This window comes from Theropithecus gelada, chromosome 17, assembly GCF_003255815.1.
Source record: "Theropithecus gelada isolate Dixy chromosome 17, Tgel_1.0, whole genome shotgun sequence".
NCBI classification, from domain to species: domain Eukaryota; kingdom Metazoa; phylum Chordata; class Mammalia; order Primates; family Cercopithecidae; genus Theropithecus; species Theropithecus gelada.
The window spans coordinates 35,296,971-35,323,200 of NC_037685.1; the positions used below are offsets into that span (position 1 = coordinate 35,296,971).

General features: G+C 40.5%; 1 protein-coding gene across 1 annotated transcript in view; it reads left to right on the top strand.

The window, feature by feature from the left end:
* Positions 1–9,286: 9,286 nt before the first annotated feature.
* The window catches only part of HS6ST3 (heparan sulfate 6-O-sulfotransferase 3), a 707,292-nt gene continuing 690,348 nt past the window's right edge, over positions 9,287–26,230 (top strand). The window contains exon 1 of the mRNA XM_025364789.1: positions 9,287–10,011. Within this exon, the coding sequence (XP_025220574.1) occupies positions 9,305–10,011 (707 nt within the window). The 5' untranslated portion in view covers positions 9,287–9,304. The remainder of the gene's footprint in view (positions 10,012–26,230) is intronic.

Consider the following 26,230-nt stretch of genomic DNA (forward strand, 5'->3'; position numbering starts at 1 on the left):
ACAATTAAGAATTAATTAGATAAAAAGCCGTGAGCCTCACAATGTGATTTTAAAAACAAATACTAATATTAATTAATTGAATAACAATGAATACGCACTGCTGAGGTTATATGTAAGACCTTGACTTGGGTTTGGGTACGAAGATTTGTGGCTACATTAAACTGGATTTTAAAAACATTCAGAATATGCTTCTTGATAAAATAGAAAACCAGAGCAATTGTAAGCAGAACTCAAAACTTTGCGAAAATGCTCTCAGGACAATAAGTGTTTACTGCCTGATCCCTTAGAGGAAAAAAAAAGAGAAGTAATTACATAGGTTTGGAAGATAAAAAGATTCTGTTTAGTAACCATTATAAGGTAGCAAAAAATAAATTGTCGGGTAGCTAATATGCTTCCATGGCAAGGTGACCAGTCTTTTTGATAAATGAATATGTATATTCACATATATATATATGTGATGAAATTTTGCTTTTGTGTGGTATAATTCAACAGACATTTCACTAGGAACATTGGTTTAAATGATAGTAAAAGGTCATACTAAAAAGGTTGTTATCAGTAGTAGGAACACACTGAACGATTTGCCAAGGGAGTCAAAGCTCACTTCACCTTAGATAAAATGTAAGCAAGAAGTGTCAGGGTTTTGCAGCTAGGGATATGTTAGCAAGGGAGTTTGTGAAAACTCTTTTGGCAATTTAACAGGAGGACATATTTACTTCTTACCATGTTCAAAGAACATTTATTCAGGTGCCTACTAAGTGCAAAGCATTGTGGTAAGTACCTAAAAAACTGAGAGTCCTATTTAAAGGCTGCTCTTAGAAGCTTCTGGACCATCTATCTGTCTTTCTGTGCTGTTGAAAAGGGCCATCCTAACAGAGCAAAGAACAATTACCTTAAATATCTCTTAGACCCTGCTTTAGACATTTGATTTCTTATGATTAAAAAAAATGTATCCACATATATGAAGAGAGAGAGAGAAAAAATAAAATTCATGGCCAATGTAGAAAAGAGGAGGATTACATCCTGATTTGTGATATAAAATATTAGGAAAGCGAAAATAGTTTTTACCAAATGTGTTTCTACCTAGGATTTTTTTTCCAAAGGTAGTAATTAAACTAAAGTTATCTGTCTTGCTGTAGACAAATTAAAGTGTATTTTTAAAGCTTGCTTTCTTAAAATGCAAGCAAACATTTTGAAGCTCAAAGCCATTTGAAAAACATAAACATTTTACTTTGTTAAGAGAAAGAATAGTCATCTACACTGATTTTCATGCCCAATCCCAAATCTGTTTTGCCTCCCACATTAATGACCTTACCATTCACGTAGCTTTCCAAGCTAGCACACTTTGAGTCATTCTCAATTTCTTCCTCTCTCACCCCTTCCTACTTAGTCACTGAATCCTATTGATTCTACCTTTGGAATATTTCTCAAATGTGTACACTTCTGTTCCATTGCCATTCCTTTTGTTTGAGGTCTCATTTCTCTCTTGGACCATGGTAATTGCTTACTTAGTCTTTCACAGATTCTGCCAACAAATATTTATTGAGCACTCACTGCTATTATGTTACTGATGTTATTAAAACCATCACATTTTAATCTCCTGTCCAGAACTATTGCATGAGCTCTAGATCCTATATCCAGCTATTTATTTGATATCTCCATTTAGCTGTCTCATTAGCAGTCTAAACCTAGCTCACCTAAAGCAGAACTCAAAATTCACCCTTCCTGCTCCCCACCCTCAACACCTCCTAACATTTTCTCTCTCATTTTCCTCTTTTTAGTAAATGGAACTGTCAGGCTTCCAGAAACTCAAGAGACACCCCGAGAATCATCTTTGATTCATCCATTGTTCACTCCCTCTTATCCAATCTTTCAGCAAATCCTGTTGATTTGACTTCCAACATCCATCTTGGATCCAATCACTTCTTTCCACCTCTGGAATCAGACTACCTGGTTCAAATCTGAGTACTATCACTTACTATGTTGCCTTGATTTCAAATGGTTTCAAAATCAGACTTTTCCAAGGGGGAAAAAAGATGGCATCATTTAAAAATTCTAAAATGTGCCTTTATTATCAAGAGCCAAAGTGTAAGGACAGTGAGGAAAAGTGTGTTCTGACTTAGTCTTTTTACGTCTTCCAAACTAGCTTTTTTTTTGACGGAAGAAAGACAGGGGGATTTCTAGATACTCAATAGGAGTGGAATTAATGGCTAGGAAAGAGTTTATAGCCTGCAGTTTGGTGTTTGGTCAGCATCTCACAATGATTTATTTATTACTGGCATTTATTTGGTGGGGGCAATGATAGAATTGTCTTGCATTCATGTGACTTGCAAATGTTTCCCTACATTCAGAAACTGGATTATCCTTTGACGTATAGTAGGATTTCAAGATAGAAGTTATGTTTTTTGAGATATTTTATGTTATAGGGAAGTATTTTGACCTGACATTTTTTTAAAAGCCTAGCTAATTGTGGAACATTATACTTACCCAGTTTCTTCATTCTAAAAGTCTATATTTTTATCTAGGTATGTGATTGCTTCAACTAAGGTTTTTCTCTTCTTTTTCTTATATGTCTATTTTTTTTTGAGACGGAGTCTTGCTCTGTGGCCCAAGCTGGAGTGCAGTGGCACGATCTCGGCTCACTGCAAGCTCTGCCTCCCAGGTTCACGCCATTCTCCTGCCTCAGCCTCCCAAGTAGCTGGGACTATAGGTGCCCGCCACCACGCCTGGCTAATTTTTTGTATTTTTAGTAGAGATGGGGTTTCATCGTGGTCTCGATCTCCTGACCTCGTGATCCGCCTGTCTTGGCCTCCCAAAGTGCTGGGATTACAGGCGTGAGCCACCACGCCTGGCCTTATATGTCTATTTTTAAGTCAGATTTATTCTCACTTATCCTATCACTAAGTTTAATTCTGGTGTCCACAAACACCTCTGCTCTTTTATTTTCTTCTTGAAAGGAATGTCTTCTGCTTTTACTTATGTCCAAACTTGAGATAGTTAAAAGACATAAGCATCTGAAAACTTCTTTATGTTGTCTACTGTAGTCAGGTCTCAGCATTTACATGTTGCAATACACAGTGTTTTATTAATTACTTTCTTTTCATGTTTCATTTACATTACAATTAGAGTATTATGTTAATTTCTGAGAAATTGTGTGTAGGTAGGTTCTATTGTCCGTGATGCTTAACTTGAGATCATTAAAGGGATTACTTCAAAACATTTGTTCAATAAAAATGAGTGCTCCATCTGATGGGGTTAAACATCACTGGCTTCCATGCTAACAGGCCCTTGGGAAAAGGCCACAGAAGAGCTGAGGTGGCAGACAGTGGAGGAAGATGTAGCGCATGTGGACATGACAGCCTAGATTCTAACAAGAGAGCAGAAGACCTAGCAGAAATCCAGGCTTGCACCTGCGACCAGGTAGGAATAACTGCACATGGTGGGGGGGAGGGCGGTGAGAGGGACCAGCGGGAAAAGGAAACTCCCCTGCAGACCACAATTCCCTTAGCCAGTATGAAAGTGCTTAGCTCACTGTAGGAGAAGGCAAAGAGGAAGGGGAGGGGAGAAACACAAATTTGACTATTTATTCCAAAGATACAGAGGTTAACTCAGAAGTGGCTGAATTAATGTAAGTTGAATGCTTCTCATTTCTCTCTGTCTCAGGCAATAGAATCTTAAAGGCAAAGTCTCATTTTGTTATTTGAAAATGAAAGAAGTGAAATCTTTCCATACCAGGCCTGTAGACTCATGTCTGTAAATTATTTTCCCCACCATTGCCAGCCTAGCCCAAGTCCCCATCATCTCTTGCCTGGAGAACAACAGTCACTTCCTAACTGATTTCCCTGCTTTCTCTTTTGTCTTTCCTAATCCATTCTTCACGGAACCCAGTGAGCTTTTAGTATTAATCAGTCCTGTCATGTCCTCAATGACTACTTTGCACCCACTATCATGGCTCTGACTCCAAACCTCCCTCTCTGTCGTTTCTCTATCATTTGTCTGTCTGAAGCCCCCTAAACTCTTTTCTGTTCCAGACCTTCGTGCTTATTGTTCTGCTTAGAAAGCTCTTCTCCAGGATGTCTGGCATGGCTGGACCATTCTAATCTTTCAGGACTTAGCCCCTTTGCCTCTATGTAACAACAGTCTTTTCTGACTCTCCAGTGGAAAGGCCTGCCCCATTCCCTCCACCCTGCCGTGAATTCTTTGTCATATTACCCTGCTATGTCTCCTCGTAGCACTTGTAATTATCTCAGTTGACATCCCTTTTGATGACAACTCCATCCTTCCAGTTGCTTAGGCCCCAAACTTTGGCATCATCCTTGACTCCTCTCCTCTTTTACCCCACATTCAATCTGTCTGGAAACTCTGAGGGCTCTGTCTTGAAAATGCAGGCAATCTGATCTCTTCCGACCACCTCTGCAACTACCCTGTCTTGGTCTGGGCCACCATCAATCTCACCTGATTACTGGAATAGCCATTTAACCAGTTTTCCTGCTTCTGTGTTTTCCCTTTTACAGTTGACTCTCAATAAAACACTCAGAAGGATCCCTTTAAAACTGTTCAAATCTTCCAGTGGCTCCTCATTTCTCAAAGTCAAATTCTCACAATGGCCCACAAGGCCTGACATAACCTTCCTCCCATTGTCTCTCTGACTTCTTCTCTACTGTTTTACCCTGCCGGAATTCAAATTTTTGAGGGTAAAAATTATTGTCTTTATTGTTCATCAGTGTATCCCAAATAAGTAAAACTACATGGCATACAGCAAGGGCTCAATATATGTCTTCGAATCGAATGAATGAATCCTGCTTACTTCTTTATAATGTATTTTTCCACTGTTAGACTATAAGCTACATGAGGACAGGATCCTTATTCTTGTTTAATAGCATATCTAAAGCATTCAGAAGAGTATACAGTACATAGTGAATGCTCAACAAGTCCTTATCAAAGAAATAAAAGAGTATCTATAGGGAAAAGATTAGTGCATCTACTTACACTATACTGAGTTAATGAATACATTATACATACAGATGGTTTCCATTCTTCCTTATAGGCAACTATCTATGGTGGATGTTAAACAATAAGGCAAAGAATGAACTGTTCAGATAAATAGAACTTTATGGAAAGTGGTATGTAGGGTCGTGGTTGCCCCAAAGTTACAATAATGTAGTGAACTGGAATATATCATAACCAGTATATATCCCAATTCTTTCTGCCATTGGTTCTAAGTATGTGGGCTTAACTTCCTGAGGAAAAAGAAAGCTGTCACTTTGCTGGTTATTTGCAAAACTGCTTACCCCAGGGGCTTTTGTGGGGAGAAAGATTGTTTACAAAACTGAAAAACAGAAGTCATTTCAGTATATAAGAGCACTTTCTATTCTTGTAGGAGAGAGTCATGCTGCCAATGACTTACATTATCTGTTTTATTTTCATCTCTACTGAAGGGCATTCATATCTCTCTTCCTCTGTACAAACGTAGGGGATCCAAAACTATTCTCTGTGATCATTTGGATTGTTAATCTCTCCAGGGTTTCTTCAACATTCTCAAGGCAGTTTCTGGCACCAAAGGGAAAATGGAGAAGTTGAGATGCAATTTTATTTCCCAATTGAACTTGATTAAATGGAGACTGTTCTAATCAAAAGTTTGAATCCTGGGGGAGTGCGATGTTGGTAACAGGTTTGAGAATATTGCAGAAGAACAGGCAGGAAGGATACTAAAGTCAAGGCAGAGAAAGAATCAGGCAAGAAAATAATTGTAGTAAAGCTTATTAAGGCATAAAATTAGGTGAACAAATTGTTTCACAGATAGTGTTAAGCTCATTGCTAGACTGGCAAAGGAAGTGGAAGAAAGCTCTTTGAAAACATTATTTTTATTATTTTAATAATTTGTGTAGGAATCATAGTAGCTGCAATCTGTTAGGGAGAAACAATTGCCAGCTGGTGTCATCGTGGAGTAACTATAGTAGGCTGAATGCAAGTATGTTTTGCGTTTTTACCTAGAGAGCATTCAATTTTAGAAAGTTTCTATTCATTTTTGCCTGAATGTGAGGTCTGCCCTTATAGATAAGGAAGCCTGTTTATTGTGTGATTTACGAGCTTTGATTAGGTTCACACCAAGTTCCACAACTGTAATAGGGAGACCACACCTGGGACAGACTGTATTTACACGACCAAAGTTACCTATTATGAAAAAATGAATTTTTGAGTACATGCCTGAATTGTCTGTGTAATTGCCTTCATTCTATGCATTGTTTTCCTTGTGGTTACCTCAAGGAAATGGTGTCACTTCAATAGCTATTTTACTGAAAACAAAACGAGATTTTCGGGGATAATGTTCTTTGGAAAGTGTTAAAGGTACACTTATTTATGGAAATACAAATTTTTCTTAGCAATATAGCTGCTGTATGTTTGTTGTACATTTTATTTTTACAATTCTCCTAAGTGATTTATTTTAACAATTATACAATCATTTTATGATTGTTATTGTTATTTTCCCCTCTTTCTTGAAACTAATAGACTAAGTGACAAAATACTGCAGGATGTAGAATTGCTCAGCTTTGCCTATAAAGTCAGGAGGAGAGGGAACATAATTTAATTATTCTATTGCAATTCTGTTGTCTCTTCCTGCCTCTTGACTCAAATGGTCTCAAGAGGGGACAGAGGAAATTATGGGCTCTGTTGTTGATGTTTGTTGAACTTCTTCAGTGAATGTGTTTTAGGGATGTTAGCGGTTTCTAATTTGGCTTTGCTTTCACCTAGCTTTCCTTGCTTCAGTTTCCTCATCTCTGAAATGGGATATTATACTTCTCTTATCTCCTTATAGTGTTGTTCTGAGAAGCAAATGAAATAATGGCTAGGGGAGTGCTTTCCACTATACAAATTACCACTAGTATTATGGTTATCCATTTTGGTAGCTAATAAGGTGATATTTATCCATGTGATGTCAAGCAATTTTATAGGAAATGAGAAGCTTCTTCGATAAGGTGATATAAAAAGGTATAATGATGTTTTACTTAGCTAGAGCAGAGGTATGTGTATATTAACCAGACACATTCAGAAAATAATTGTTGGGTTTTATTGCTGTTTGTTTTATCACAATTTCTTGCTGTGGAGTGAGGTGTGATGCCATTAATAGGATTTCAAACTTAGGTGAGAGAAAAAGAAAATATAATCAAAAAAGCTTTAAAGAAGCTGATTCATCTCACCCAACACCTTTTCTGCTAATATAAGCTCCCACATATTAGGGAAGGCACGGATTGGAGTTGTTTATAGAGTTGAAAACAGGAAAGAAAGCAGAGTAGGGAAGTTTTGTTGAGAAGAATTCCACCAGTCTAAACAATGAAAATAGTATCCTATGGGCAAGCTTTAGCTTCCTTGAAAGAGCTCTGGATCTTCACTGATGGCTGCAGAGGGGACACCCTGATAAATAGATGACATCGGCAGAGTGTCTCGGGAAGAAACAAGTGCATGGTTTCACAAAGAGGCCAGATGGGAAGGTGGGCTGCTATGAAATATTATAGCACATCTGTGGAATACCAGGTGGAGCAGACTGCAGCTGGTAGTGTAGCTGGGAGGGACACATTGGCCTGGGCCAGGCAATCACACTGCATCCTCCTCACCTTTAACACATTGCTACTGTCCACTCGGAAAATAGGTCGAGCAGGTCTAGGGAATGTGGTAGGGCAGTTACAACAATTTGATGGTATATCTTTTCACTATCTGAAAAACAGAAGTTGTTACCGAGCAAAGATTTAGTTCTGGGGTAACACTAAATGCAGTATCTAGATGTTTGAAAAATAAAGTTTCCAAAAACATCTGTATACAAATGAGGACTTATGAAATATAGGCAAGCATAAGTCTTATCTCCCACCCTTGTTGGGAAGGAATAAATCTTGAACATTTAGGAGTTCAACGTCTATTAGTAGAATGATTTTTTTTAGGAGGTGATCCCTAAACCTTTTATGTTCTAAGTACTGCATGGTTGAGGGCTGGACTGTCTAGTGCTGAAAGAAAGTGTGTGTTGAATATAGAGCCTGATACACAGTAGGTGCTTAATGGTTAATTGATGCTGGTTGAATACAGTTGTATAGTTGGACGCACCAAGTTTGTTGTTCAGGGAGGATCAGCATAAAACTCGAGCACCAGTTAGAATGTCTTGGGTAGAAATTCACAGCAGTCTGGAGCCACGTTCCCCTGCCGAGAAGGGAGCTGCCAACCCGTGTGAAGTCTGGTCTAGGTGAGTCTTCCCGGGAGTGTGCAGGTGTTATTCCTGCAAATAAGGCCGGCCACTACCAGACGGAGAAGCTGCCCATTTTAAGGTCTCAGATCCGCGCCAGCGACGCTTACCTCGGGGCCTCTTCTCGCCCCACCTTTGCCTTTCTGCCAAATCTCTCCTCGCTCCAGGCCGAAGGGATTCCCACCCCCAGCTGCCTCATCCGAGCCCCGCGGAGCGGCGGACTCCTCCCCTGGAAACTCCTCCGGGGCTGGGGAAGGCTTTGGCGCATGCTCCGTACCTAGGGCAGGTTTTTGCTGCGGGTAGCAGGGCTCCTGTCACACCGGCTGGCGGGTTGTGGCGGTGCCAGCCTGTGTGTGCGAGTGTGTCTGCGTGCCTGCGCCTGGGCGGACAGCCCGGAGCGGCAGTGCGACTCGCCGGGAGAGGCGTCTCAGCAGAGGCGCCTCGCCCGCTGCCGCTGCGCTGCGGGGGCCGCTCTGCAAACTTGCGGCGAGCGCCCTCAGCCCTCGCGGCTCCAGAGCCCCGCGACCTGCAGGCAAAGGCGCCGGGCGCGCGTGCCGGGCGCGGTGCCGCAGCCGGCCGGGGCGGCGGGACCGGGCCGCGCCTTCGCCCTTGGCCGGCGCCCTGGCGAGCCTCATGCAGCTCCAGCGCTCGCGGCCGCAGCTCCCCGGCTCCCCGGCTGCGCGCTGCAGGTCCAGGACCCGAACCGCGCTCCTCAGCGCCTGAGCGCCCGCAAGCCGCCGGCGGGATGCCGCGCGTCGCCTGAGAGCGCCGCGCCGGGGCGGGAGCAGGGAGCGGGCTGGCCCGGGCGCCCCCGGGAGCGCAGGGCGCCCCACGCCGCAGCAGCAGCCGAGCGCGCCGGCGCCCGCCTCCCCCGCCCGTCTCGCAGGCCCCGGCTCCGCCAGCCCCAAGGGCCGCGGGGCCGCCAGCCAGCCGCACGCCTCGGCGTCAGGGGCATGGAGGAACGGCGGGCTCCGAGCCGCGCCCCGGAGTCCCCGAAACTTCCGAGCGGGCGCCCGTCCGCCCTGCCGCCGCCGCCGCCGCCGCCGCCGCTTCGCCTGACGGCCTGAGAGCGGGACCATGGATGAAAGGTTCAACAAGTGGCTGCTGACGCCGGTGCTCACTCTCCTCTTCGTGGTCATCATGTACCAGTACGTGTCCCCCTCCTGCACCAGCTCCTGCACCAACTTCGGGGAGCAGCCCCGCGCGGGGGAGGCCGGCCCGCCCGCCGTCCCGGGTCCCGCCCGCCGGGCTCAGGCGCCGCCCGAGGAGTGGAAGCGGCGGCCCCAGCTGCCCCCGCCGCCCCGGGGGCCCCCCGAGGGGCCTCGGGGGGCCGCAGCGCCAGAGGAGGAGGACGAGGAGCCCGGAGACCGAGGGGAGGAGGAGGAGGAGGAGGAGGAAGACGAGCCGGACCCCGAGGCCCCGGAGAACGGCTCCCTGCCCCGGTTCGTGCCGCGCTTCAACTTCACCCTGAAGGACCTGACCCGCTTTGTGGATTTCAACATCAAAGGGCGCGACGTGATCGTGTTCCTCCACATCCAGAAGACCGGGGGCACCACGTTCGGACGGCACCTGGTGAAGAACATCCGGCTGGAGCAGCCTTGTAGCTGCAAAGCCGGCCAGAAGAAGTGCACCTGCCACCGGCCTGGCAAGAAGGAGACGTGGCTCTTCTCCCGCTTCTCCACCGGCTGGAGCTGCGGGCTGCACGCCGACTGGACGGAGCTCACCAACTGCGTGCCGGCCATCATGGAGAAGAAGGACTGTCCCCGCAACCACAGCCACACCAGGTACTGTCCCCTGCCCCGTCTCAGTTCTTCCCCTCCCACCCCCACCCAGTCCCTCTTCTTCAGTCCTGACCCAGAGCGACCCCGCGCTCCCTGCCCCTGCTGATGGTTTCCTGGCGTCTTGGGCGGTTGGCGCCGTGGCTTTGGGGAGGGATGAGAGACGTCTGGATAGTGCCCAGGTCCTGAACTCGTTCTTCCCCCAGTCCCCACCGCTTCCCGCCACCCCTCTGCCTTCACCCTCTAAGGTGTGCGGAGCCACCGTGTGGATCCTGCCTGGTGCCTATAGCACAGCCTGGCCTCCCTCCCAGTGGACGCTGGAAAAACGCCCTGAAATGGGGAGGGGATCGCGGTCTGGGTTAGACCAGCCTTGCAAAATTGTGAACTTAAGTTTTGGGAGTGCAAACCCAAACCCAGGAAAAGAAGGGGGAGTAGAGAGGCAAGGCAGGAGTTTTCCAGGTATGGTGAAGCTGGAGACGAATATGATCCCTCTATAAGTGCCTTTTGGGTGGCAGCTCAGGAAACAGTCAATCCTCTTGGTGACACTTTGAAGATACACGTGCAAATTTCTGCTTTACCTCGATAGATAACTCTAATTCTGGAGATGGTCTTTGTTGCCCAGCAGTGCCAGGATTTGGACTCACCTGTCCTCAGAAAGATTTCCATGCTCTTCCTAGGCCATTACATCAACTTATTCCAAAAGTACCTATTAAATGCCTACAGGGTGCCTGACAGTGTACTAAGTGCTAAGTGAGTATAAAGATAAAATAACATCCCTTGTTTTCAGGATGGAATGACATTCTTGATCCCCTGCCTCCTAGCCTTAAAAAACAGTAATACAGTGGAGAATTAGGAAAGTTAAAAATCTTAATAGCCAATGAAACTGCTTACATTATTAACATGCTTTGAGAGAAACATGGGCTTAAGAATTTGGTTGAAGGTTCTTTTTGCCCATTGCAATTCGAAGATTAATCTGACATGCTTGCTCAAGGACGAAAATATTAAAAGCTTGGAACACTAGTTCATTGAAGTTTTTATCTTAAAGGTTTCAAACAATTTGGTATGAGGAAATAGGAATTTAAAAGCTCAAGCTCATTATGTTGATAGCACAGATAGCTTTTGCATTTGACGTTATAGAAAAGCTTCATTTACTGGAAGCTACCCAGATTCTGGAATTCACCACCACTGAAGCATCTAATTCTACTTCATTTCTCCAAGAATGAGCGAAATTTCATTATGGGATTTTTTACTCTGGCAATTTTTCAAATACTTTCCCTCCTCCCTGCTCCTTTTCCTGTTTCATGCACATTGGTTAGAATAAGAGACTGCATTTGGAATGAGGGCATTAGGGTCTTCACTTAGTATATTTTACAGATCCTTTGCTTTTAAATATTTTTAATAGTGTATTACTTTAGATCCTGCCACTCTCTTTTAGCTTAAAACAGTTTTTCAGTTAAGTATTACTTCCAAACCTCCTAACACATAACATGATTACTTCAGTGAGACACAACTTCTGCTACAGTGAGACACAACTTCTGCTACATTTCATCCAACCTTGTACTCCGTTTAGGTTAATTCCTGATTGACCCCAAAGAGTTTGCTAGACTGCTTCCCAGCTTCCATTTCACTAAAACTGGAGTCTTACTGATTATCACATAGAAAAGTCTGATTACTCTTCAGTAGGGGCTGGATTATTTTTGTCCCATGTACTTAAAAGTCTTAGTAAATAGATGAAAATTTTAGAGGACTTAGAGGAGGATGTGGAATCTAAAAATAATTAGATTTTTGCTTAGTGATGAATAATGCTACTACAGACCCTGAATAGGTGACAAGCAGTAAGGTCTCACTTCTATAGGAAATACTTAATATCTCTTTATTCTGTGACATAGGAAAACTCTACCCTGACTGTTTAAACATATAATTTCTAGTGTATGATCAAATTATTTTCTTTGTTTAGTAATGGAGCATAAACATTCATTTCTCCCTGAATCACAAGTTAGCAGACAATTAGTCACCCTGTTCTGGTTTCCTTTTCTTTCTTAAAAAACACATTTTTGGTAGTATCTTGTTTTTACCTCATTTTATAATCCTTCTTTCTTTTCCTTCCCACCCTCTCTCTCTTCCCAGTAATTCTCAATTACTTCCTTGCTCTAGATACTGTAGGAGGGAATAGTTGTGGCATATGTGAAGTGCTCTGCATCAAAAGCTATAGGGAAAAAGTTGAAAGGATGTTAACAGTAGCATCTCTCTAGCAGAGTAGATTGAATTAGTTGTCCGTCATTGTAATGTCTGTGTACAGCATTCTACAGTCAACTAGATTAGCCTGGATAATGGAGGGTACATTTTCACAATGCAAAATGGCAGATAATCTATTGGTACATAATGGAAACAAGGTTCTACTTCAAATAGGGCTGACTCTAAGCAAAATTGATAAGCAGATCTTGTTGATTTCGGTTCCCTAGTCTTTCTGCTTTTGGTTCCCGCAAAGCGTCTCCCAATTTCACTCAGAGATCAATGCCCTTATGGATCACATAATGGGTAAGAGTAAGGATTCTGGAATCAGATAAGTATGGCTCTTGTACTTACTAGCCGTGTACCCAGGAGTAAGTTACTCTTTCTGAGTCTCAGTTTCTTCACTTTTAAAGTGTAGATAATAATTAGTATGGCCATTATATTATAGGGGTGTTGTGAGAACTAAATGAATCAATGCGTGCAAAATGCTTAGCATAGTATATATGCATAGTATAATATGCTGGCATATTGTACTTACTATGTGGATATATAGTAATAATGCAATATCAGTTGTTAATTGCAATAATAGGTTCCCTATTCAAGGCCTTCTTCCTAAAAAACCATGAGGTCAATTTGTTAGAGAAGCTCTGTATAAATGAGTCACCTTACAGAGATACCATTTTATGATTACTTGTACTAAGCATCCTAGGTTGCAAACTTAAACAATAAGTTGAAAATTATGGACATTTGGTCATCAGTCTTTGTAGGGGAGAAGGTGGGAACAAAGTTAGGGGCACACAATATAATTGGATATACATTCCTTTGGTAACACAAAAAACTATCTGGAATGGTGAGAGAGGAGGTGAGAACATCTAGGACTGAAGGCAGAAGAAGGAAGCCAACTCTGAAGAGAAATACGTGGCAAACCTGAAGGGGCCATCATATGGATTATGTGGGCCATGAAGGGGCAGGACCTTGGGCTGGTGGTTTGAATCCAGCACAGAGATAACTTCTGACCACAGAAACTGGTTGGAATAGGATGATGGCATATCGGAATGACCTCTTTTATCATATCACTGATGGTTTTTTCCCGTTATTTTTGTGGTGCTTTTCCCCCAGTTACTTTTTTTTTTTTGGCAGGTTATTCTTTCTCACTCTCTTTATGCTTCCTTCTTTATTACTGTATATCCATTTATCTGCATGTCCAAAGCCTTAAAAGACTCCTTTTTAGCATTCTTGAGTATGTATAGAATCATAGCATTTTATGGCTAAAACGGACTGAAGAGAGAATCTAGTCCCACATTTTTCACGGGGAATGTAACCATAAAAAGGTGAAATGACATACCTAAGGTTTCTTGAGGGAATTCATGTCTTCATTTTCATAATTTATATTCAATGTTTTGCTTACTATATATCTTCTGTTTACTATGGAAAGTATAGTGGAGTGTGCCTTAAGCACCTACTTACTATGTGCCGGGCACTACGATAGTTCTGGGAATTGCGTTGTAAACATTGGCAGCCCTGTGTAGCCTAGGCTTCATCTTTGGTAAGTGAGTATCACTCCCATTCTTAAATAATGATGGAAAGATATTCTATCTGCATCATTTTGTAAGAGAGGATGGCAATTTTTCTCTTTTATGACCTGCACTCCGTTAGTTTTGTTAGAATAGTTTGAACCCTGTGGATGTTATATTAAATAGGACCTTCTGTGTTGCAAGTTATACAAACCTAACTCAAACTTATTTCAGCCAGAGGGGAATTATTGGCTAACCCAGTCACACCACAGGAAGGTGGGGGAGAGGTGGTTTCAGGAATGACTGGACCTAGAGATTTGGGGTCTTTCTTCCCATTCTCCTTTGCATATTGATCTCATTCTGTCAAATTGGCCAATTCCACAAGGTGGGCAAATGCTTTTCATATCTCATAGCTCCACAAGCTGAGAGGGAAGCAGGCCTTCTCTGAGTTCCAGTTTGAAATTTTTGGGAATGACTCTGATTAGCCCAGCTTGGAACTTGTGACTATTCTTTCAGTCAATCATTGTGGCCAGGGAGAGAGAGAAGGTTATCTGAGTCACCTTGTATCACAGAACCATTTATATGACTGGTGTGTGTGTGTGTGTGTGTGTGTGTGTGTGTATGTGTGTATGTGTGTTATTAGGAAGAAGAGGAGCTACCATAGATACAGCTCCTGGATGGACCACTGGATTCTGGACAACCCCTCCAACTATGTAAACTGTAGATGCAAATACGTGAGAAATAAATGAACCTTCAGATCTCTCTCTCTCTTTTTTTTGTATTCCACTTAGGAAAAATTTTAAGTTAACCTGCAACTCGAATTTATTTGCAGCATCTGGAAACCATGTCATATGAGAATTAATTGAAAGAATGTGTAATATTTAATATTGAGTTGAGAAAAATAAGGAGAGACATAAAAGCTGCCTTCAAATAGTAAAAAAAAATGAGACGTGGAAGGTGAGGGAGACTTGTTCTGTGTTGCTCCAAAGGGTAGAACTAGGATAAGAAGTGATAGGATTTCAACTCAGAGTAAGAAAGAACTTAATAAAATTTATAACTGTCTAAAAAGAGCATGAACTCTTTGGTGCTCACTCTCAGTAAAAACTCTAGGAATGTCTGGTTAACTACTGATGTTGTAAAAGGAATTTCTTCTTGGGGAAAGGCTTAGCCTGGATGGCCTTTATTTTAAGTTTTGTTAGTTCTAATCTAAGCTGAGTGCAGGGTATCTCCTTTTTCCTACGCTATGCATAGGAAAAAAAAAAAAAAGGATTATAAATGAACTAGTCCTCTAGCATTTGTAAATATTTCTACCAAGGAAACTGTTTGTAAAGTCTGATGGTATAGACTGTTTTACACATTCAGGGCCAAAAGCAATAAATGGGTCCTGTGTATTAGGTCGTCTGCTTCTTAATAATAAGTATAAAAAGATAAGATGAGAAAATATAACACAACTTGCCACAAAAACCAGAACCACTTTGAAACATTATCTGGTTATTGCTTTTCCTTTAGACAGCAGGCTAAAATATATAAGGAGGTTACAGAGCTCTGTTTCAAAGACTAGACTATCATGGCCTGAACTGCTTTCTAAAGCATAAGCTGTTTGATGTCTCTTCTAATTAGAATTGTTGAACTGCCAAGAAGGTTAATTTTTACCATAAGGTTTTTGTAGTGTAAAACTAAAGAGCAGTGTAAAAGTAAAGAGATATGAGATTATTCTGTCTGTAGGCCATATCTACTGATTTGTTCATTATAGGGTCTCCTAAAGTATTGCTCTGCTTCAAACCAACAACATTTGCTATAAATCAGTAAGAGGTTAAATTAAACCCTTTCAGTTTTTTAAGTAGTAAAGACATGAATTGGAAGTAGTAAATGGTAATAGATGATTTATGCTTCTGCTTTCTTCTTGATAGTTACCTTGGAATTTTTGATTGGGTTGATTTTAGAGAAATTGAAATGTTCTCATAAGAGAAGTGAGGCCAATTTAGCTGCCAACAATGTAGATTTGCTTAATCTTAGACTGTTATATTATTATTCCCCAAAGCTAATTATTATCATCTCATTTTGACTAAAGACAATCAGAAGCTTATGGCATTTGAAAGTTATTTATGCTTGATAATGAGCTAAACAGTTTAATTGAGACTGGCAAATCCTAATGTTATTTTAAGAGTCATAAAGTAAATTATTGGGCCAAGAAATAGGTTCAGCATGAAAACAATTAAATGGAAAATCCAAATTAATATTTTGTAGTAATCACTTACCTTGTTTTTGAGTTCGTTAGATTGTGGATATCATTTATAAATTCCCTGTTGATTTTAATTGGCCAAATTAATATTTTGTAGTAATCACTTATCTTGTTTTTGAGTTTGTTAGATTGTAGATATCATTTATGAATTCCCTGTTGATTTTAATTAGCTAATACAACTTTGTTTACATTATAGCTGAGCATTCATGTATTGGGAAGAATAGGAAACATTTTCTAACTTGGACAGTGTTATTTGTTTTTATCTTTCTCTGGCAAATACAGTTGCTCAGTAAGACACATGTAAAGTGCCCAGCACAGAGATTAATTTATAGAAGATTCTTAATAAATGTCAGCTTTTAGATTACCTTGAAAACATATTAGCATAACTTGACAAGATTGTGTTAAAAGATAGAATTATCAAAAGTTTTGTATCATGACTCTGTTATTTCAGGTGCAAATTCTAGTTATTAGTGGTTGCCTTCCATAATTAGCAAGATGCCCACTCGCCAGATTCTCTAGAATAGAAGTAAAAGTAAATATGGAGACCAGAGCTTATTGGACTTATTGGACTATTGGACTTATTGGACTATTTGAGGAGGTTTATCCTGTTAGACTGTATGCCACACATCAGAAATTCATTTGTTTACTGACAGATGTATTTGACTCTTGAAAAGGTTAATGTAATCATTCATTTGTGCTTTAGAAAAACAATCAGCCTAAACTGAGATGTGACCTCTGATGTAGGGTGAGAGGATGAGAGAGGTATTTATTAATATAATCTCTGGTTCATATAGATGCTACATTACTACTGGTCAAAGCCAGGTGGCTGAAGGTGATGGTGGTTGGAGATTGTAATATTGGAGAACAATAGAAAGAGATGATGAATTAGGACAAAGACTTCAAGAGAGATTGGAGGAAAACAATGACAAATCTATCAGCCACTGAAAATCATGCAAGTGCTTGATTTGTGATGTAATTGGGGTAATGTTTAAAGACATGGAGCCAGGCATAGTGGCTCACAACTGTAGTCCCAGCACTTTGGGAGGTCAGAAGTAGGTGGGTCTCTTGAGCCCAGGAGTTCGAGGCCAGCTTGGGCAACAAAGTGAAACCCAATCTCTAAAAATAAATTAATTAAAATAAAATAACATAAAATAAAATAAAATAAAATAAAATAAAATGAAAGCATGGACTCTGAAGTCAAACTACCTGGATTTTAATCTGATTCAGTCACATTCTCTCATGTGGCCCTGGGTTAAGTCAATTATCTGCTCTGCACTTCAGTTTCCTTCTCTGGAAACTGTCAGTAAGAAGAGCACTATCTCATGGTGAGCTTAGGACAAAGCCTGACACATAGTAAGGAAATCATGAAAGAGTTAGCTATTATTATTTTCTCCTGAGACTCATCACATGCATATATGTTTGTTGTTATTGTTGTTGTTTTTGAGACCAAGTCTTGCTCTGTCACCCAGGCTGGAGTGCAGTGGCAAGATCTCGGCTCACTGCAACCTCCACCTCCCAGGTCCAAACAATTCTCCTGCCTCAGCCTCCCCAGTAGCTGGGATTAAAGGCCCCTACCACCACGCCTGGCTAGTTTTTGTATTTTTAGTGGAGACAGGTTTTCACTATGTTGGCCAGGCTAGTCTTGACCTCCTGACCTCAGGTGATCCGCCCGTCTTGGCCTCCCAAAGTGCTGGGATTACAGGTGTGAGCCACCACACCCCACCACATATATGTTGTTTTTGTGTAAAAATAAAATGATAGTTAAACCTGTACCATCTTTTTTGAATTTGGAACTTCTCCTCCTGAATAGTGTAAAAATGAATTTTCAAGCTGTGATGCAAAAAGAGAAGCCATAAATTATAAAGTCAATGTTAATTCTTAGGATGCTGTGGATATTCACTGGGCACTCAGTCCAAGAATGGAAACTTGCAGTCTTTTTTCCCCCCAGCATATAGTTTTATTTTTTATGGGAAATTAATGAAACAGCAATAAAAATGTTTAAACATATACAATTAAATTCATGCATGAAGCAATCCTGCAGTGAAATTGAATTAGTTGCCTGTGGGCACATAAATATTTGTAGTTCATTCCTATTATTAATATCTTACCATGCTTTTATTGGTAAGTACTGTGTCATTTGTTTTCAGAACTTTACATTTGAAATTGTGTATTTATGTTTGCTCCTGCTTTCTAGTTTCTTTATAAACATCAAAGGGTATAAATGCTAATCATCTCGATGTCCTTGGTATTTATTTATTAGATTTACAGAGTATTTCTTCCAAATAATTAAAGGCTCTGGATATTTAAGTGTAAACCTGAGAGATGGCATCTGTATTTTGTGGACTCTAGGAACATGGAGGATTTTATGAGTTTACTTCAAATGTGAAAACATAGACTTAGAAAGAAGAGCAAATGTGGTTTTAAAGACAGACATGTGTAACTTAATGTGTGTCTGTAAATCTGAAGGTGAGAGCCCCATGATATAGTAAAGAACAAGGTGACATGCCAAGAAAGAGATAACAGACAGTGATCATGTAAAGTGTAAATTGAAAGAATGGTACAAAGGAGGGAGAGAAGAAGAACAAAAATAGTCAAGGTAAAGAATGAAATCCTAAAATATCTGAATCAGAAAGAAGGTAATATTGAACGTAGAAGACAGAAATTAATCTGGTATGCAATGGTTTGTCTCATTAGTGCAGTTATGGGAAGTAATCCACTATCCAGAAGGCTATCTGATTTGGAGGGTGAGTGTATATAAGTGCTACTAATGTATATTTATCTACTTATACATTCTTTTTCTGAATCATGCTGCTGTTTTAAAGTATTGGTAGCTTTCCAGGTCCTGGCAGCAAGCAGAGGCACACTTCGGGATTTCAAAGGAACTAGTTTGAGAGGTAGGAACAGGGATAGGAAAACCAATATTGGACCTCAAGGTACCTTGCAACCAGTAACAAGAGGAAACTGTTAACCCCATTGGATGTGAAGAGGCAAGAGGAGAGAACTGTGTTATCAGTATTCTTTGCCTGCTGGAGGTTGATAGGAGCCCCAGTTTCAGTAGTAGGGGTGAGCAGAAGGAGAAACTTCTGGAGAGGAGGAGTTTGCAGAAAGCAGCCACTTCTAGAGCTATAGAGCAGAGGCCAAGAGAAAGGAGTGGCAGCGCTTTCTCCTCCCACCTGTCCGTTTCCTCCTATTGTCTTCCACACAGTGAATCCACTTAGAAGCTAAAGGGCAAGAGATCTTGCTGATGCATCTGTGGCCTTCAGCAAGTCAGAGAAAGATGGAAAATGGATTTGGGGTCCAGTGATGGGAGGGATGAAAATGGAGACTAACTTGCACAGTGTCTAAAAATAGTTGGAAATTTCTTCTAATTCAGTTTTTGGATGCCCTGGTTGTGTTCTACAAATGAGACCAAGAATAGATACCCCATATTTTAGTACCTATACTGCATGTTTTCTGCATGGACCATTATCTCCATCTAAGGAATGATGAGTGCAGCAAAGGGCCGCTCTCCAAAGGAACAGTTACCACAGACAAAGTGACTTTTCGCTGAGTATTAAAAATAATGCTAATTTGGGTGTTTGTCATCTTGGTACCCCAGAATCATCTGATAATTGTGACAGATTTGGCCAGTTGTATCTATATTATGATGCACAGTAGACAACACACATTTTATGAATTTGAAGTTATATAACAATATTAGTTAAGACATGACAAGTAGTTTGCAAAACTGACGGTAGTTTGCAAAAACCTTTTCGAGATGAGACCCTTTCTGCCGCTTAGATTTTCTTCTAAGAGCATTAAAATTCTCTAGAGTAATATTTGTGAGCTTTAAGTCTCTGAAGCTAATAGGTGAGGGAAGAAATACACTGTGTCATGTTTGAAACTATCCTCATATTTTTAGTTTTAATTTTAAAGGACTTTTGAAGCAGTATTTCCATATTTATTTTCGGGGAATGTGGTATGTTGAAAGTACACATGCATGTACCTTTTGGTGCAAAATATTATGAAGAGCTTCTATATTAGATCCTAAAAATATTTACAGAAAATTGGTATCTGACAAAACTTGACACAGGAACCCCCAATTCACTGGTTGAATTCTGAGAGTCAAAATGCCATCAGCAAAACACTATTCAACATAGATATTTATAGATGACGAAATCCATATCCAATACCCTGTTTGTAGGTAGTATATCTATTGAGATTGGTACATATATGTCACGTTCATGTCTGCCTTCCAGAGGAGGGGATTTTGAGTTGCTGGGAACAATGTCATCCATGGAGAATATACCAACCTGAATCCTCTCTGTCATTGTACCTCCTTACACATAGCTGTCTTTTCTCTCCTCTCTCTCTTTCTCTCTTTCTCTTGCTTGCACGTGCACATACACCATTTTATGACATAGCTAGAGTCATCGATGGCCTGTCAACAAAAGGATCATTTTCAGGTCTTTGTCTCTGAGGCCATAAAAAAATTGCGTGAGGAATTGTTTTCTACTGGCTATGAAAGTTATTAGTTCTAAGGAACGTGCACTCTGTTGGTCTGAATTTAAGTCCAGTGAATTTAAAAATCCAGGAGAGGTATCAGAGAAGGTGTTTTTTTTCCCCACACAGCTTCCTTGAGTTCCTTATTGTGCCTTCTGTGTATTCGACAAAAGAGGTGGACTAATGGATATTTCTATTTGTAATATTTCTATGAATAAACATTTCTGTCACTACTTTTATTGAATAATGTCAAAAGTACTTGTGTCTAAAAACTTCTCACAACATGAAGGAACCTATGTACATTGGAAGTGTCCAATTTATTATCGGGTGCATTCTTTAAAAATATTTGCTAGCAGGGCGTGGTGGTGGGGGCCTGTAGTCCCAGTTACTTGAGAGGCTGAGGCAGGAGAATCGCTTGAACCCAGGAGGCAGAGGTTGCAGTGAGCCAATATTGGGCCACTGCACTCCAGCCTGGGTGACAGAATGAGACTGTCTCAAAAAAAAAAAAAAAAAGAAAAGAAAAGAAAAGAAAAACAAATTGTGAACTCTCATGGACCATTCTTTGTCTTTTAAATTCAGACTTAGGCCTAAAATACCACTGCAGATAATTTCTTTGCTTTGAAGGTTTTATTCTCCAAGTTCCTTATGTGTGCTATAAAGAATAATTAATGTAATGAAAAAATCAATATTGTGTATAAATTATTTAGGCTTTACTATCATTGTAATTTTCTCTTCAACACCTATTGATCGGCAACAATTCATTTGTTAATTTCTTCCTAGTAAGATATTCATTGTATTAGGTCTGTAGTAGTGCTGTCCCTGCACTTTCGCAAGCAAGTCATGAATTACTAATGATACATGGAACAAGTTAACTTACTAGTGAGCGGTGTGAGATTGAAAACAGGCAAAGGGAGTAATTTGAAATGCAGTCCTATGGAAACACTGTGTAGGCGGACAACTGCTAATAATTCAGTGAGTATACTCTTGCAGGATATTAATTTGTACTTTAACATTTTATCGGTATGTGTTTTTTCTTGGCATATATGTGTTTTCTTTTTAAAACTAATTTTAAAATCCATGATTCTCTTTTTTGAGAAGCGGGGTGGAGGGGCTGGTTTTCCCTAACCCTTTACGGTAGTGCCCCGAAAATGATGGTTATTAAATAATGTTTTGACAGTTGATAACAGAGTTACTTCAGAGTTTAGGAAAAATCTGAGACCTTTATGAAACCTAAAGAGAGATGAGTCCGAGAAGAAATCAAACTACCAAATTCATGGCAAAGAGAACTTGTGCACTGGATAATTAGGCAGAGTGGTATCTAAAAAAGAGCTGTAAATTTGTAATGAGGCAACCAGGGTTTGAATCTGGGCTTCCTCCCTTACTCGTTCACTTATTTATTATATCACTTCCTGCCAACATATCAGTTTCCTGAGCATGGTGAGTTTGTGGTCTCCTCTGCATCATCAGTGCCTAGAGTAGTGCCTGGTACATAATGGCTGTCAAACAAATGTTGACTGAATAAATGGAAGAATGAAGCAAGCATAAATAAATTTATTAATTTATTAGACAACTTGGATAAGAATGTGTGCCCTATATCTTGTGTTTTGGAGTTGTGGGGTGAGAACATGACTATGAAGGCACTTCGTAAATTTTACAGTACTGTGCTATACAAATTTAAATTTATATTGACGTAAGAAGGCTTTTGATATAAAATGGAAAAGGAATGAGAGTTGGATTTTGAAAATGCAATGAATATGTAATTCAGCTTTTATAGAGCATTTCAAAACACTGGAATGACAAAGATGAAGTTGAAAATATTCAAAATACACATTTAGCTCAACAACTTGTTAGAGTAATGAGCAGTTCCTTTTAAAACAGGACATTCTATAACATAAATGACTTATCTAAGTGCATCAATCTTTCCCTTAGACCATCAGGAAACCTTTTTTCCTCCTAGGGATTTGGCATAGATCAAGGTTTGAAAGTTGTTGTTGTTGTTGTTGTTGTTCCATTGCTTTGCCCTTTTGAGAAAATTTAAATTTTGTGTTCATGACTGTATATAATAGAGATAAATTATAGCTACAGGTTAATATGTCCTGAAAGTGACCTGAGAATGTAATTTTTCTTCATTCAAGAAAATGAAGAAAATTTCTGATTTGAGAAAACTGTTGAATTGTTCTATACGTACTTGTTTTTGCAGTTAATTACAAAGAAAGCGAGAAGTTACTTTAGAATAGAAAAGAAAATCTTCCAGAATCTAAAGTTTGCATTGCAATAAGATCTACTGGCAGAATAATTTTTGCTTCTTAATGAGCTGGTTTTCATATGTGAAGCCTTGTACTGATCAACTCCAGGATATGACAGATTTCCATGGCTGGAGATCTAGAATACATGGAACTCCTGGGCTGGGGTAAGTCTTGGAGGAATGTCAGTAAGCTGATAGAAAACCCTAAGATTCACATTGTGATTTTCACGCTTTGACATCTGGGGCCTTGCTGACTCTGAAGGGACTGCCTTTCCTAGGGTTAACTAATTCCTTGAGTTAGTAAATGACTCACCTTCCAGCATACTTTTCATATGCAAACCAACCAATCTAGAGCCCACACCAGACAACTGCCCCAGGGCCTGCTGAAATGATTCAAACTGGCCAGTCCTAAACCTGCTTACCCTGTCTCACTGGTTTCTTTCCTTGGAAACCACAATAAAGACTCTTGGCCATGTTTTCGCCTCTCCCTCTGCTTCCAGACTGACCCTATGCTTCCCTTTGTGTCCTGGTATGGTGTGGCTTGCCTCTTATTTCCAGGCATCTCCCAGGGAGCATGAAATCCTTCTTCCTTCATGATGGTTGTTTCTTTGTCTGCTTGTCTTACTGTACTTGACTAAAACAAATCCTGGGTATCCTTAAAACAGTTATCAAGATTGGAAAGAACACAATAATGTACAGGACAAATAATGTAATTATTTGCCCAGGACAAATAATGTAATTAACCAAAGTCACAAAGGTGGGGGGAAAAAAAAAGAAGAAAAAAAAAAAGAAAAAAGAAAAGTGCAGAAGCCAGTGATCAGAGTACAGGTGCAAAGTCGAATTGAGACTAGACATAGGATCAGAATAATTTATGCTCTCACACCCATTATGAGGATCGTGGATTGGTTTGAGAGATTGGAGTGGGATCAAGTCTCCAAGTCAAATGGTTCTAAGCTGTGGAAGGACATGGAAGTGGGAGAAGGGAGGGAGAGAAGGGAAGGGTTTACAGCTGTGAAACCCAGCAAAACCTGACACAGATAATTCCTTATAATTTAAGTTATGTTATAGGCCAGGTACGGTGGCTTACGCTTGTAATCCCAGTACTTTGGGAGGCTGAGGCGGGCGGATCACTTGAGGTCAGGAGTTTGAGACCAGCCTGGCCAACATGGTGAAACCCTGTCTCTACTAAAAATACAAAAATTATCCAGGCATGGTGGTGGGCGCCTGTAGTCCCAGCTACTTGGAGGCTGAGCCAGGATAATCACTTGAGCCTGGGAGGCGGAAGTTACAGTGAGCTGAAATTGCGCCACTGCACTCCAGCCTGGGTGACAGAGTGAGATTCTGTCTCAAAAATAAAATAAAAATAAAATAGGTAATGTTATAAAACATTGAATGGTTGGCAAGACAGATATAATACTGTTTAATTTTGAAATTATTTTCTTTCTATTGCTAACTAGATTGATTGGTTCATTCATGCTTGTATATAGCGCAATACGAGGCCCTGTGAAGAATACAAATTGAATAGAAGACTTGGTCCTGGCTTGCAAAGAATGAAATCATAGTTATGTAAGTCATGGACAAAATGACTTGGAAATATTTACATCACAACATTTAAGTTAATTCCTGGTATTGTAATCAGATTTATAAAAGTGCTGAAGAAGGCGTTTGCATGAATGAACAAGGCAGGCAATAAAGAGTTTGTATTGACTGAAGTGATGGGGTGATATTGGGTTGGTTGTAGAGCTATATATAGAGGGCTCTGAAAATATGCTAGACTGAGGAAATTATTTTTGATTCAATATGAAATTTGGAATTACTTTAAACTCTTAAATAATAGTAGTTGTTAAAGTATTAATACATCCAGTAAATTCTTTGATACTCTTTCCTTCAAGAGGTGAAGCTTCATGCATCCCTTCATGCCCAGTATTGGCTTTAGTGACTTGATTCTAATGAATAGAGCACAACCAAAGAGGAGATGAGATGCCCCTTCTGAGTTTAGGTTATAAAAGGACTGTGGCTTTTGCTTTGGTGTACATGTTCTCTGTCTATCTCTTGCTGTCTGTCTCTCCACTTACTCTGGGGGAAACTGTGTTCTCAGCAGCACTATAGAGAAACCTACTTGGCAAGAAGTTGAAACCTCCTTCCAACAGCAGTGTGAGTGAGCTTGGAAAAGGATCCTTCGGCCCCAGTCAGCTCTTTACAGACAGCAGCCTTGTGAGAGACCCTGAGCCAGATATGAACACTAACAAAAACGAAAAAACAAAGTAGGGTGATATTTTTAAGAAGATAAGAGACAGTCTGATCACAGAGCACAGGAAGTATCTATCTTCTTCCCTTTTTAAACAAAATGAAGGCGGTGTATTTGAGTACAGATACGGGATGGTTGGTGGAATTGATAGTTGAAAGATGAGATAGTTCTAATCTGATTGCATCTCTTTTTTCTGTGAAGTACAAAGCAAGGTCATTAGCTGAGAGTCCTGAGGAAAGGGAAGGAATGTCGGAAATTTGAGAAGAGCAGAGATGTGAATAATTATCTTAGAAGTTGGGAAAACACATTTCCTAGGGAAGTAAGTTGTCTGGCAGTATTGAGTTCTGTTTTGAGATCTGTGATTATACATTTGAAATCAGTCCAGTTAGAATGGTTCTGTAATTTTCTTCAGTAACATTTAACTGTTTGGGTAGAAGAAAAATTACACAATTGGGTTTAACCAGCACTGGAGTTTTACCCATTGAGTAGCAAGGGAGTTATGGATATTTGCAAGGGAGCATTTTAGCGCCAGATCATGTCATTTAGGCTGGTTGGGAGATAAGCGAGGATATGAGGGTGGGAGATAGATAATAAGAAAAGTGGTAGGGTCAATATTGTATATTAAGGTTGATGATAGTATGGAGGTTGTAGAAGTAGGAGTGCTGGAGAGTTGGTATAAGTGTGCTGGACTATAGGAGATAATGGTCAAAGAAAAGGGTGTTTGAAATTGAGATGCTGGAGTGGAGACTATTCCTTGTATGGTCTCTATAAATGGCTGCCTGAGATGGGGCAGTGAGTGATCGTTGGAGCTAAGAAACTGGGAGAATGGTCGGGACAAGGTGTTGGATGGGTTATCCATGAGAATATTGATGTCAAAAATGATGATAAAAGTAGAGTTGGAGAGGAATGTAGAGTTGGACCTCCTGGTGCTGTAGATCAGGAGGTCCACAGTGCTAGCCCCAGGGGTGAAGGGTAACAGTGATATGACATGTGCTCTAGAAGACTGTGGGAATCTAATTATTCTTTCCTCTGCGAGTCAGACTTCTAAGCTGTTCAGTATGGCAGGACTGTGGGAAGGAAAGGGATAAAGGGCAGAGAAGAGAGCAGAAAATACAAAATAAGAAAGATAGAAAAGAAGTAGCCACAGGAAGTTAAAGAAAGTATTAGAAGAACCTGAATCCTGCTCTGTAGAGAAGGACAAAAAGCTCCTCATCTTTCAGTATCCCATCAGGTGCATGGGAACTCCAGGACAGTAAGGAGGT